A 14,993-nucleotide genomic window follows, 5' to 3' on the forward strand; every position below is an offset into this window, starting at 1 on the left:
CTGTTGTTATAAATTTAAAGGGTACCTTGTATGTATAGTTTTTCCAGTTCTCTTAGAAAGATACAATGGAAAGAAATTTTTTTCAATATAATTGAAAATGTCAATGTAACATGTTCATACCATAAAAATTAGCCTTATCTGTCAGAGGCTATATATTAGAGTATTATTCTCAGTAATTAATCATAAATTTGAAATTAGCTGAAAATGACATTATTAACTGAATTTTAAAAATATACAAAAAATTTCAGTATTTATGAATTGTTTCTAAAGAATCATAGAGTTATAGAGTCATAGAATGGTTTGGGTTGGAAGGAACCCAAACAGTTCCCAGCTCCCTGCCATGGGCAGGGACACCTTTCACTAGACCAGGTTGCTCAAAGCTGCATTTAGCCTGATCTTGAAAAATTCCAGGGATGGGGAGTCCACAGTTTCTCTGGAAACCTGTTCCACTGCTCACTACCCTCTCAGTAAAGGATTTCTACCTAATATCTAATCTAACCCTGCCTTGTTTCAGTTTAAAGCCATCTGCCCCCCTTTTCCTGTTTCAACAGCCCTAACTCTCTCAGCCTGGCTACAGAGCAGAGGTGCTTCATCCCTCTGATCATCTTTATGGCCTCCTATGGACTCTTTCCAACAGGTGCTCCATTTTTCTTGTGTTGGGGGTCCCAGAGCTGGATGCAGGTGGGGTCTCACCTGAGCAGAGCAGACAGGGAAAATCTCCTCCCTCGACCTGCTGGTGGTTGTGCTTTGGATACAGCCAGGATGCTGTTGGCCTTCTGGGATGCCAGGTCATGTTGATATTCTTGTGAACCAACATCCCCAAGAACATCCCCAAGTCTCTCTGAGACTGACCAGCCTGTAGTCCCCTGGGTCTTCCTTATTTCCCTTTTTAAAAATGTGGCTTATGTTTCCCCTTTTCCAGTCAGTGGGAACTTCACTGGCCTGCCATGACTTCTCAAATACGATGGATAGCAGCTTAGCCACTTCCTCAGCCAGTTCCCTCAGGACCTGTGGATGTACCCTGTCAGGTCCCATAGACTTGTGCACCTTCAGATCCCTTAAATGTTCTTGAACATTCTTCTCCTACAACAGACAGTTCAATAATAGCAGCAGGGCCAAGGTCAGCAGCTGTTACTGATCCAGGTGCCACTTACACAAGAAGTCCCATTATCTTCATAAAATCATTGAGAACGTGCCACTCTGGAAATCAGACCACTGGGCTGTTGCAAACCCAGTAATGCCACTTTATTGAAGCGGGGTGCCATGCCCCAGAACAGTTCCTATTGCAGAAAACACCATTAATAGTACCAGATGTGGGCAAACAGTGACGCAGACTCGATCTTGATGCCCTCTCTGGTCAGCAGCGGAATGTTACGGTAACCTGGAAATGCAATCACACTTTATTAGTGTGCTAACCACAAGCACAAATGTTACCATGGAGTGCTTTTATGATATACAATGCAAATAAGGCATAATTTATGATTCTCTCAATTAACTCTTTAAAATAAACTGAAATGATACAGAACCCAAGTACCATTTCTGTTGTTTTTTCTCCTCTACATATGCAGTGTTTCAATTCTGGCATTTTTGGTCACAGAGCGAAAAACTCCAGTGTTTTTCACGATGTGGTATTTTTTCAAACTGAAGACTTTTAGCCCAGTGATATTTAAACATGGGGAAAGCATATATTTTAACATTCAAAGTTATTACATGCTGTATCATTGTTCTGATAGCAAATTAAATAACCTGTGAATCAGAGTGCCTCAGAGAAGAACAGTGTTGCAGCAGCAATGCACTGTCCAGCTGAGGCAGAAAAAAAAGTGTAGTGTGAGCTCTACCAAGACATCTTAAATCTGTTAAGGTTCTTCTTTTGCATATGAGTAATTCCTGTTATCATGGATAAGGCATGCCTCAGAAACTGTGTGGTCATCTGGTTGTTGAAGCATTTGGAAAAGCTGTACTTATCAATTTAAAACAATTAACTTACCTGCTTGAAAAACAAAACGATCTCGTCTCCAAAACCCCAACTTGTATTGCTTTATATGACTAAATGTCTGTTATTTCATAATAATAAACAATGTTACTTTTGATTAAAAAACTGTCCTGTGTTTTATCTATGTATATTTAACTGCAGTTATTTAAGTAAGTCTCTGTTTTGAATAAATATTTCCTGGGCTGCGGTTTTCCAACCTAAATGATTCTGTGATTCTGTATAAAAGAATCAAGACATTCCAAACTCACATAAATGAAGGTTCCAAAGACATCCAGACATACCTAAAGAAGGATTTTGAAAAGACCTCTAAAATCAAGTCCAACCTTTGACCAATGTCCACCTTGTCAATCAGGCCGAAGTGCCATGTCCAGTCTGTTCTTAAACATCTCCAGGGATGGTGACTCCCCCACCTCCCTGGGCAGCCCATTCCAATGCTTGACCAGCCTTTCAGTGAAGAAATTCTCTGTGATGTCCAGCCTGAACCTCCCCTGGTGCAGACTGAGGCCATGTCCTCTCGTCCTGTCATACTACATGAAAGCTCCCCTGGTATCTAAGGTTCAGCTTCTGGGCAGCAGATAGTAAAGCTGCTTCCAGGCAATTTACATTTGAAATCAGTTTTTAGGGCATGCACACAGTATGTGGAAGACTCAGTGTATTTCCTATCCAAAGATACACTTCAGGGACTAAGACTAATTTCTGAAGATGCTGTTCTAGCCCCTACCTACAAAATATTCCACAAAGTTTCCTGAGAGAAGTAAAGCTTCCCTTTTTTTAATTCAAATTGCTCCAATTTGCATTAAATAATTAACTGTTCCTGGTTCCCATGATAATAGCAGTAATAACTGAATTCCTGTCCTGTATTAGTATTCTCCACTCACTGGAACTGGGACTGTAACACAGGACTCCCCACTCTTGCCTTTAACCACCAAGGTAGAGAATTATTTTCAGTTTGAGCCCCTCTGAGTATAACAACATAATCATTGCATGAAAAACCAAAGTCTGCTTCAGCTGGGCTGCAAGCATTCCTCCCCAGTGTAGTCTGCTGAGTTGGGAGGCTGCTGCTGGGGAAAGGAAAGCAGGGAGGATACAGATTTGAATCCTTTTAAAAGAAAACGTGGGGGAGGGTGGCAAAGGCACAACTTTGTCCCACTGCCCGTCAAAGGGAAAAGATGTAAGCACTGCTCAGCTTTTGGAAGCAACTTGCCCTCGGGGACACCTCAGGGATATGAATACTAAGGAAAGAGGGACAGTCCTGTAGTACAGATTAAAGCTGAGTTCTGAAGAGTAAGACTTAAATCTTAGCTCACTCTTCAGCATTTTAGGCAGTTCTTCCCTAGGAAATGCAGACTGTTGTGACTCCCTCTGTAAGAACATTATTTTCCCATTTTACTGTCTAAAGAGTTTGGGTACCTAAAGCAAAACAATTGTTCCACACCTGGTTTTAGAGGTCTCAGTGTTAAGCATTGCACTAAATTTTGAAATTATTTATCACTTCACCTCTTAGAAGCATTTTATTTATGCCTCTGGGCAATCCTGATGGCAAATTACATTTTCTTTACATTGTGTTAAGTGGTGATTGGGACAATTTGTTTGGCACCATTTGTAGTTTTTGTACCTACACTGATTTCCTGGCATTTTGTATTATTCCACTCAAAATACTTCCTACAGAATCTGCAAGCTCTTACTTTTCCAAAATATAAATCCCTCATTTGTGGTCATAATTAATCATACAGGCACATTAGAGCCAGAAAGAAAAACTGTATATAAGAAAAACCCAAATCAGTTATTTTACAGGCGTACGTAAAACATCGTTTTCTGATATTTAAATTTGTCTCAGGCACTGCAAGTTGTCGAGTTGTTGTTTTTTTTTCATTATCTGGAAATATACTAAGGAAAGGAAAGTAAAAGGTTATCAGTGTAAAAATTTATGTTGTAGAGAAACAACTGTGCTCCAAGAGTAATGTCTTTGTTCTTGCGTAACTCCTCAACCTCAACTAAGAATCACAAGCAGCTTTATGACTTTAGAACACGGGGGGAAAAAAGCCATTTAAAATCCTGTTAAGCTTAATAAAAAAGGCACAGTGCCTGTTGCCAGCTCCAGTGTTTTCCCTCCACATCTTTATTCACTAATAAAAGCTGTTTGTTTTGTCAGAAATAGCTTTAGAAACCCAGTGTGGTAAACAGCCATTTTACATAAGCCTTTCTCCTTGGCCTACTGACTTCTGTGTGTGCTCTTTATGTGCAGCCTATTCATTACAAAAGGTTCCAGGAACCCTTCCAGAAACTCTAGTAAGAAAAATACCATAAATATTTTGCCTGATTTATATTCTTTGTTCTCCACTCTGAAAAGTTGCAGATAGGTTACCTGAGGGTGTTTTGGTGGTTGATTTTGTTTTAATTTGGTTTGTGTTGGGTTTTGAGCCTAACTGAGTAGAAAGTGCACAAAACTGTTGCCTTCATAGCCATTCTGACTAATCCTGCTCCTTGTAGTGAATTGAAATACCATCTGAGCAGTTTCTATCTAGAGTGGAATATTGCAGTAGGAATAATTAACTGTAATTAATATTATTTTGATTTCAACATCCTGGATTCACATTCACAGGGATTTGCATACTTCAAAAACCAGGGAGTGCCATTTTTACATATAGTTATACAATCCTCCTTTAGAAAACAGACATAATGCTGCACTTTCTCAATGCTGCTGTGATGATAAAAGCCTGGAATGTCACAGATTTTTTTTTGAGCTGTTATAGGTGGCTCACATAAAATTGTTACCTGTATTCAGGCTCAGCACAGGTAAAGTGTATTGACCGAGGAATTCATTGTTAACCAGAGAGACCTCATCCTCCACACAGAAGCGTATCATTGCTAGTTCTGGAACTTGGATGTTAAAAGAGAAGGTTTCATTCCATTTAGGGCACAAAGCTAATGGGAAAAAAAAAGAAAAGAAACAGGATTAAAGTACAATTTCATTTTTTTCTACTTAATAACTGAATTATTCTATCTGCTGTCACTAGTTTGAACTGGTGAGGGTTCATTCTTCTTCCCTAGATTTCTGTGCCCATTTAAATAGATGATGAGACTCCCACTGACTGCGGGTGTACGTAGATCACATCTTTTGTATAGATTATGGAGTTAAAACTCTCAGTGGGAAGCTCTGAGAATGAAACAAACTTAGACAGCTTGTGACTTGCTTACAGTATATAGGCCAGCCCCTTCCTAAGGATTTGTCATGGATTATCATACTGTAAAACAAAAGCCTAACAAAGTCAGTGTCATCTCTTAGAAGAGCAAAATAGCCAGGTTAAGAGCCCCTGCTCAACCTAAATTTTCCTACAGACATATAGGAACTATATGTCTATATAGACATATAATTTCATGCTTTTGCCGAAGTTTCTTCTTTCACAGTGCTGGAAATGAGGTAGGAGCTAAATAAATTCAGGTAGTAAAACATTTGCTAGACTAGAAATACAAAAAGAGGATGTGAAACAGGAGGGGGTTGCTTTGTCTTGAGCAATGATCATACAGAGAAAAGAAATTCAGGGGCTGATTTAAAACAGCAGCCATCTATAAAAAAGGCAGTGGAAAAAAATAGAAGACAGAAGTACAGGAGAAGGAAGATCACAGGCAACTTGTCGTCTGAGACATCAAGAAGATCTATATGATAAAGATAAGGGAGTGCTTGAAGGCAGCTACAAAGAGTACACACTTCACCTGTCAAGCAATTAAGGGACTACTCCTACTAGAAGCTTCATATGAGCTAAGTGATGAAGCTATGGAAGTTTCTTCAGAAAAAAAAGTCTTTAAATGTACCAATTAGTGTACTGATTTAGGCTGGTTGATTTGCTTCATATCAACCCTTATGGTGCTGTGTTCTGGATCAAAACAGTGTTGATGACACATCAATGTCTGAGCTATTGCTGAGCAGGATTTGAACAGTGTCAAGGACCCCTGCCTTTTTTGTGCTGCAACGCACCCTCCCCATCCCAGTGAGCAGGCTGGGGGTGCACAAGAAGTTGGGAGGAGACACAGTGGGGACAGCTAACCCCAACTACCCAAGTGATATTCCAGACCACATGGCATCATGCTTGTCAAAAGAAAGCCGGGGGAAGGGATGAAAGGAGGATGTTCAAAGTTCAGTGTCTGCCTTCCCGAGTAACCACAATGTATAACGAAGCCTTTTTTTCCTGGAAATGGCTCTATGTCTGCCTGCTCTTGGGAAATGGGGGATGAATTCTTCATTTTTCTCTGCCTATGTGTGCAGCTTTTGCTTTACCTCTTAAACTGTCTTTATCTCAACCCAAGAGTTTTCTCCCATCCAACTGGGGGAGAGTGGGCAAGCAGCTCTGTGGGGCTGTCCAGGGTGACAGAAGGGTGTAAAAACAATTCCATCTTCCTTTAGGAGAGTGCTCCTAACTAGGAATTTGTGCTTCCTGAACCTACTAATCTACAAAAATGGCACATAGCACAAATTTCTGCTACAAATTTTGTGCCAAAAGATTCTAGTCTAGAGAGAAATAATTGGAGTTTCTGTAAGTTAATACCAATGCCCTGGGATGCAAAACTGATAATTCCTTATAAAATACCATTGAGCTTTGTTCACAGTCAAGAGAATCAGACTGATGCTCACCATTGCTTTTTACAACACTAGATTTCTTTTTTGCTTGATCTTCTGGCACACCATAGATTTCTATCTGCACTAAAGGGTCAGCTTTGTTAGTCTTCGACAGGCTGCTGGGTGGTAACTGATGCCCACTGATGAGCTGGAAAATTAAAGTTGTACTGGATTGAAATAACTCTAAGAATCAATTATACGTAGTAGCCATATAGTAGCCATAGAAATAGCTGTTTCATAAGAAACTACTGTAAATAGCATATACCAGCCATAAACTCTTCTAAAATGTATATTAAACACAAGAAAATTAAGAACATGGTCCTTCCCATTTAATTTTTTTATAATTTCATAGAATCATAATGGTTTGGCTTGGAAGAGACCTTTAAAGGTCATTTAGTCCAACCCCCCTGCAACGAACAGGGACATTTTCAACTAGATCAGGTTGCTCAGGGCCCCATCCAAGCTGACCTTAAATGTTGACAAGGACAAGGCATCTACCACTTCTTTGGGCAACCTGTTCCAGTGTTTTGTTACCCTCATTGTTAAAAAAAAAATCTGATATCATGCTTTAAATAATAATTTACAGGTTTAAATTTTGATTCAATAGCTAGACATAAATATTATACTTTGTTAACATGCAAAATAATAATGTTGGAGGAATCAGTTTCATGATTTCTTGCATTTTCTGATACCAAGCTCTTGAATTCCAGTTTGTGTCTAGTGGACCAGCATTAACAGCCATGGTGACATCAGCATTGTGTTACAGGGTATGTAGCAGACTGCCTCACCTATGTTTCTTCTCTTGCATAGTAATACATAAAACCTCTGCATTTAGTAAGCTCCCTGATGTTTTTCTCCTTAATTTAGTTAGCTACCTAGAAATTTTGCCTCAGACTACCCTGTAATCTGGCTCCCAGTCTAAGAAAGGATTCATGAAAGTCACAACTTTGTGTGCTTTCTGCCTGTATTTCAGGACACCTAGGAGAGAATAACCATCTGTGCATAATCTGCTTTTTAGAAATTGGTGTATGGAATGTATCAATAGAGAGATACAACCCTGCAAGCCTTGGTGAAAGATATGACTCCTGATCCTGGTGTCAGGACTAAGCATCAAAACTCGTGATAGAGATTCTTATTCCCCTGTCAACCACCAGAAAATCAAACCCCACAAATTCCACCTTTTGCTTAGGTATTTTCTGTAACACCTTGCTCCAAGAAAACTTCCAGCCTGACATATTGAAGAGTTGTGGCTTAGCACACACCGATGCTGTCCGTTTTTTTTCCTAAAAATTATCTACTACCTTCACTAGAAAGCTTTGCAATCACTCATGGGGTGCCCACTTAGATCCCGGGGAGGTTCCTTGCCATGTCCTGAGTGTCATGATGAAAATGCAGCCCCACTGACCAAGGCATGTGTCACACTCCTACCCCATTGCTAGACCCAGTCTAAGTCCCCTATGGGGTGGGAAAAGAGTGAGCTCTTTTTCAGCACACAATGACCTAAATCCATAAATCCAGTTAATTTTTGAGACCCAAAGTGAAGCAGACATACAGAGAGTAGTAAAAAGGTTGGGCTCAGAAGTTTCCTTATGAAGCACCTTGAATATCTGTATTTGTCCTTCAAAGGCTATATGCTTCTTGCTGATGGGAATTGTGGTACATCAGCTTAAGAGGGATATTGAATTCAGTAAAATCAGGCCCTGTGTGATTTTTCTGTTCAATTCTGTTCTTCATTGATTGATTTATTCCCAGTCATTCTTAGACATTTGGCCCCCAGATGTTTTATATCTTTGCCTTCTGTTAAATAATTTCTCTACTCATCAAGGTAGTAACTCTTTCTCAGCAGAAACTGCTTCTCCTTTAACTCCTGCTCCTGATTCTTTTTGTCTTCAACCACCATTTCCTGGGTTTTGCTGCTGACTCTGTGAATGGAGCTCCCTATGCCCTACAGTCCCATTGCTCCTCTGTAGCCTGCACCACCCAGCCTGTAATCTCAGTCTGTGCCCTCAGCCTAAAAAGCTGCCTTTCTCTTTTCCAGCTTCTTCCACACTCAGGCATTTACATCCCATTGTCAATGAATTTGTCTGTCTCCTGCATTACAGCTGGGGAGTTCTGCTCATCTTAATTAATTCCTGCTTTATACAAATAAGGGCTAAAATAATTGAGGTATTTGCCTGGCTGCTTGAAATCATTCAGCAATGTCTATTCACAATTGGTATGCTCACTGTCAGGACACTAAAATGGTCTTGATTAGGTGCATGCATTATGTAAGTACTTCATAATTGGTATTAACTAATGTTTTATCTCCACTCTATTTTTCTGAAAGAAACAAAATAGCAATTATACACTAATTTTATGCTAATTAAATGGCATTTATGCAAGTATTGTACTGTGTAATCAGAAATATCAATTTTTCATTGGGAAAAGGTAGTTTTCTAACTAGTGAACAATTATAAGGCATCTACTTGACCTCAAAAAAAGGGTTTTTCTAACCCATTATTTGTAAATGACATGTATTTCTAATATTTTTAGAATATTTTAATTTGGGAGAAGTGGAAATAATTCAAAGGCTTATTAATTCATCCCTCTTCACACTTATTTATGTTATTCTAGGATGATAAATAGTCTTTCATGTATGCACAGGAAGATAATGAAACTTAAAAGAAGCATAAAGCTTCCTATCGTATCTTTAAATATTACTATTTGTGAGTTAACATTATAACAGTACATGTGGTATTATTAATATTTAAAGAAAAAAAAAACACCAAAAAGGCACATTTGATTTCTGAGTTTTCAGAGTTCAGTCTCCACAACCACAACTGACCAGTCTCTTTGTCAGCTACACTGTTTATATTTCTGTACACAACACCACGAGAAAAATCATGTATTTTTACAAACTCTTACAAGCTCTGAACACCTACATATTTTAGCAAACAAGAGTGAAGTACAAATGGGAAAGCACCCAAGCAGGAATAGATACTGTATGAGAGTTTTACTGTCTTGTTAAAAAACAATATTAAACTTCTCGACGACCAGAAAGGGGGATAAGACGAGAAACTGATAATAGATAACAAATACATCTGAACTACAAAACATTGGTTTTCCCATTTCTAAATAATCTTACCCTTATTGACAGAGACATTGGTTTACTGTATGCTCCCACATTTTTTGGTGTAAACGTTGTGTTGCGGTCTCTCAAGAACTCGGGTTTCAGCACGTAGCCACAACCACCGTTGTCTAGGAATTTTCCATCTTGCAATTCCATCTGTGTTCCCGGTGTCTGGAAGTTTAAGGCCACTGTAAAATTGGATAAATATTGATTTTAGTGAATTAGATTCGAGACCATTTTATAAAACAAATAGTAAAAAAAAAAAAAAGTGCAAGTGGAGTTAAAATAGGTATATCTTTCAATTCATCTGTAAGTTCCTGTTATTTCTCTTAAATTTAGCAGCATTCAGTAATTAATTGTTCGTACACAAAAGCGGTGCACTATTTAGAACTGCACCACTTTAAGAATTTCCCTATAGATCTTTTTTATATTGCAGTATGTCACGTGTTTTCCATTTTCTTTCTAAATTAGACCTTGGAGAATATGAAAGGAGACATCTTTTTTCTCTGTGAGAACTAAATTCACATACTAGTTTCTCTACAGCAGCGAGACCCTGCAGCCCAAACTTGCTAACAAAGTTCTGGTGCAGAAGGCAAAACTCTGGGATTGTATCTAACCTTAGTTATGGTTCAGAATTCGTCACAAAAACATGTCACCCAGAAGATCAAGAAGCTTTATCTTAGAGAATATTCAGTGCAAATCCATATAAGTTTATAGAAGCAATTTTAAAAGTGTTCTTAAATTTATGTGAGCACTCTTTCTTCGAACTTAATCCTCCAGTATTGGTGATTATTTTCAGAATACACCTGACAGCTTTTCCTTTCCGTGGCAGTTCAAAACATTCCTGGTTTGTTGCAGCAGCAATAATACAATACTCACGTCTCGTCAACAGGATATTGTAATTCATGAGATAAAGCCAACATTGAACTAGACCTGTTTAATGAAATTTCCCCTATTCCAGTACATTAGAGCTTCCTGTCACATTCAAAATAGAAAATGCAGAAGTCAAATCAGCGAAGTGATAACATGACATGTGTTAAATAGAAAAGGATAAAAAGTCATTTACTTGATGGCTTGGTAAGAAAAAAAAAAAAGGAAGACTTTAGCAGTTTAAGTGAGTCCTCGTAATTCAGGAAGAAGATGTTATTAGATGTTCCAATGAAATAATATAAATGTACTGAATGAAGATTTGGCTCAATTCAAAAATCCTCATCTGATGTGAGAAACGCGCAAAATGTTTTCACCGCAAAAATTATTTGTTTCTTCACTGCTTTGATGATCCTTTTAACATGTTCTCTAGTAAATGACAAAATAGGAATGAAGCAGCTGGTTCTATGGGCCTGGTGTTTGCACTACACATGTTTTTGGTGGGGTTACTTCAGAAGAGCTCTAGCCTGGTTCCATGGCCTCAAAACCAACCAATGGCTGGAATACACCAGGTGTTCCCCCCGTGCATCATCTAATTCATCTGAAAGGAATCCTATTTGTGCTACCTGAGATTGCTCTGCATCATGAACCAACATGGAACGAGTAGGAACAACTCGAAATCTTGCCTAAAAAATCCCAAACAAACAAAAAACCCCCAAAACAGCAAAGACAAAACACAACATGCACTCCTGCTTTGAACTAAATGCCAATGTAGATGCAGAGATAAATTTTGTGTCAATATGCAAAGGAACTTATTTTACCTTTGACAATAGAAATCAAAGTGTTCATATTGCCCATTACACACCATTGCCTTTTTTAAAACAGGGTGAGTATTCTCCTGGTGTGGTTTTGGCAGTGGTTCACAATTCGGTTTTTTATGAGTCAACACATCATCCAGAAACAGCTCCAAATGTGGTGCTATATGATGCTTGTCATATCTTAATGCATTGATTCAAGCTGTGCAATGATGCTACAGAGCTGCAACCCCAAGGGCCCTGGAAGTCTGGGCCCTGGTGTGATCTACAGATAACCCAGTTCATAGATGATTCCTAGGCCATACTCAGAAAATGTGGTTTAAAAAGTGTAGCTGAAATTAGGCAAATTGAACAGTTGTAGCTTCAAATAGCAGCTTCCACACGATGAAATAAATTACATAATGAGACTATTGCTAAATTTGCTAAGTTTTGTAGGCTACTAAGTAGGAAAATCTGATGTAACAACAGAAACAAGCAAAGGAGAATACTTTACATGTCATCACATTAGGAAAATTACTTTTGCAACACATGTTAAGGGCAATGTTATTATGGGTTCATATCTTCAAACATCAACACTACATTTTCACTTAATTTAATTTTACCTCAGAATAAGTTAAGGACACACAGAACAGTAGTTTTAACTTACCTACTGGTTTCTTGGCATTGCAAGTTTTAGGGAGATTAAGGCAATGTGAAATTTTGCATCCTAAGCTCTGAGATGCACACCTCTACTAAAACTGTTTGCAAGGTTTGCAGCTGCTTGGGGCCTCCCAGGACACTGTTTTATGGTGTACTGTTGATGTGCAGTTTTTCTTATTAATCAGATGCGGTTATAATCCTTACACTTCTTGAGAAATGGGAAGGATCATAAACTAAAGCCTATGCCCAGCAGTGTGGGCTTAGCAACATCTTTCTGCAAGGAAGACAGAATTTCTACCTGGTATTTCATTTCAGTTTTGCTGAAATCAAGAGCAGAACTGTCAATAACAACCTTTTACTGTTGTTTTATGAAAGAGTAGAAATTTAAAGCATGTATGAAGAGAGCTTTAAACTGACAATTTCTTTTGGAAAGAAGCCTAAATGTTCTTACAATGAAACCATTTGAGCAGTACATCATCCTAATGTGTGGCTTTCATGGGGAAGTACAGACACCTGAAGTTTAGCACTGTGTACATTTAACTTTCGCCTCAATCCTTTTATTGAGCTCTGAAAGCCTTTTAATGCTGACATCAAAATCAAAACAGCAAAGCAAAACATGGTCTTGGAGGACAACCTGAGCAAAGGAATTCCTCAGTGTGATTCCTGCACCTGAAATGGATCTATCTTCCTGGAACCACATGGCCAAATCTCCTTCAGATCAGAGTATTTAATACTCAAGTCATCTTCCACGGCTGTCCCAGTAGGCCCCAAATGTAAATAACTTCCTATAGCACATGGAAGTTAGGAAATTGCCTAGCTCCAAAAGATGAAACAATCCATGCTGCACAGAGGAATACAAAGGGTATATTTGACCAAAACCCTCTGTATCACAAGGAGTTAACTAAAGTCAGTCCTACAACTAATAGCAGAACTAACAACCTTCTAAATATTCAGATACAGCGCCTTCCATAAGCACTACCATTCAAGATGATTTATAGACTAAAAGCAAAAGCTTTTTAAAACCAAAATGAGCCCTGTAACTATGATTTGAAGGCAGTTGAGGAAAACTGCACATCTTTTGTCTGTGATCATGCCTCTCAATTAATAGTCCTGCTGGGACTTTAAAATTGCCATTTTTTATTTTTTATTCTTTGCTTCCTGGCTCTATCAGCTATATTACTTACATAAGGTTTAGTGTATTTTCTCCATTTAAAAGGGAAGATTTTAAAATGGCTAAGGACACATTTGTCATCAATTTTTCTTAAAATGAGCTACTTAATTGCCTTTTATGCCATTTAAAATGCATCTCAAAATTTTATGTGATTTCAAACAATATCATATGTAAAAACTGTTCATTGCCAATGTTCCTATCTCCATGATTTACCTCACTCATTTAAGTCTAAAGAGATATAATAGATCACACTTCCAACCCTTTTGTCAGCCCTGTTGCCATCCCCTCAGCTCTTTCCAATTGTCTCTGTTCTTAAAACGGGCCACTCACAATGAATGCAATGCAATTCTGTGCCTTAAATATTTAAAATTTGAGCTGAATTCCACACAGACTGGGAAATGCTGGTGAAAACAGGACCATATCCTAATGATCTGGTATGTTGCCATTGGCTATGAGATGATCTATGTGATTGGATTTGAAGACATTGTTTTCATCCCACGTTAGCACTCCCAGCTGGGCATTGACAGTCTATCCTTTCTTCTCACATGCAGCTCACAGCTGCACCCAATCCATCACTGCCCAAATTTAGAGAAATATTTCAGAAGTCCAGGAAAGATGGAGAGAGACAATTTGCAAGGGCATGTAGTGACAGGACAAGTGGGAATGGCTTCAAACTGAAAGAGAGCAGGTTTAGATTAGATACTAGAAAAAAATTCTTTATTCTGAGGGTAGTGAGGCACTGGAACAGGCTGCCCAGAATACAAAGGGTATATTTGGCTGCCCAGGCTGCCCAGAGAAGTTGTAGAGGCCCCATCCCTGGAAATATTCAAGGCCAGGTTGGATGGGGCCCTGAGTAACCTGGTTTAGTGGAAGGGGTTCCTGTCCCTGTAGGGAGCTTGGAACTGGATGATCTTTGACCCAAACCATTCTTTGATTCTAAGTTCTCACATGGCTGGGTATTCCACATGACCTTTTTTTAGAGGGATGAAAGTGGCTTTTAAAACTGAGTATGAGTTCACTCAAAATCTGGATGCAAAGGGAGGATATTCAGTCATCAGATTACATTAAAAGCAACTGAAGACACCTGAAGGAAGAATAAACTGTAACATGATGACATATTGTCACCTGCTCCATATACCAGGAGGCAAGCACTAATTTAAAGGAAGCGGACTACACAGCAATGGGATCTCATCAGTAGTAAACAAATTCTATCAAACTAATACCATCATCATCTGAATGATAAATACAACACCCATTTCTAAGCCTTGTGCAAGCATTAACTATCACAATGTGCTTAAATACAAATAATATTTCTCTTTGAATACTATTTTCAATATACTAAATCTAATATGCAGTCTGATGAGTCTGCATAGGAGAAATGCCATGCATATGTAGTACCCTATAAACCTTTCTCACTAACAGCAGGTGTAAGGAAGATAATGTGCTCCATCACCAAGTGGTCAGAGTATGAAACCAGAGAAAATGGTCTTTTTTAAGCATGATTTTTAACTGTATCTATCTGAGAAAGTAGGAAGACTTGCAGCATAAGCAGATGGCTCTGAGCATTGCTTGCTGTTTTGGTCTTGTCACTCTGATCCCCACTGCCATCTCTGGGGACTTAATTCAGGCTTGAGGACATCCTGTCCAAAGTCAGTCTTTTAAGTGTCCTCAGCATCCCTTTTGCCTTGAGCTTTTTAGTTTTTCTAAATCTTCATGCAGCTCTAGCCCTCTTGCCAAGCCTGTGGATAGGTGAGATCCCACCCAAACTTTATGAACAAGGACTT

General features: G+C 38.7%; 1 protein-coding gene across 1 annotated transcript in view; it reads right to left on the bottom strand.

Moving 5' to 3' along the window:
* Nucleotides 1-1,207: 1,207 nt before the first annotated feature.
* PLCZ1 (phospholipase C zeta 1) overlaps nucleotides 1,208-14,993 on the bottom strand; it is a 47,046-nt gene continuing 33,260 nt past the window's right edge. Inside the window, exons 10-13 of the mRNA XM_018080212.3 lie at nucleotides 9,733-9,905; nucleotides 6,624-6,756; nucleotides 4,769-4,918; nucleotides 1,208-1,381 (exon numbers count right to left, since the gene is read on the bottom strand). Of these exons, the coding sequence (XP_017935701.1) occupies nucleotides 1,299-1,381; nucleotides 4,769-4,918; nucleotides 6,624-6,756; nucleotides 9,733-9,905 (539 nt within the window). The 3' untranslated portion in view covers nucleotides 1,208-1,298. The remainder of the gene's footprint in view (nucleotides 1,382-4,768; nucleotides 4,919-6,623; nucleotides 6,757-9,732; nucleotides 9,906-14,993) is intronic.

This window comes from Manacus vitellinus, unplaced genomic scaffold (genome assembly GCF_001715985.3).
Source record: "Manacus vitellinus isolate BGI_N305 unplaced genomic scaffold, ASM171598v3 scaffold_5_pilon, whole genome shotgun sequence".
Classification (NCBI taxonomy): Eukaryota; Metazoa; Chordata; class Aves; order Passeriformes; family Pipridae; genus Manacus; species Manacus vitellinus.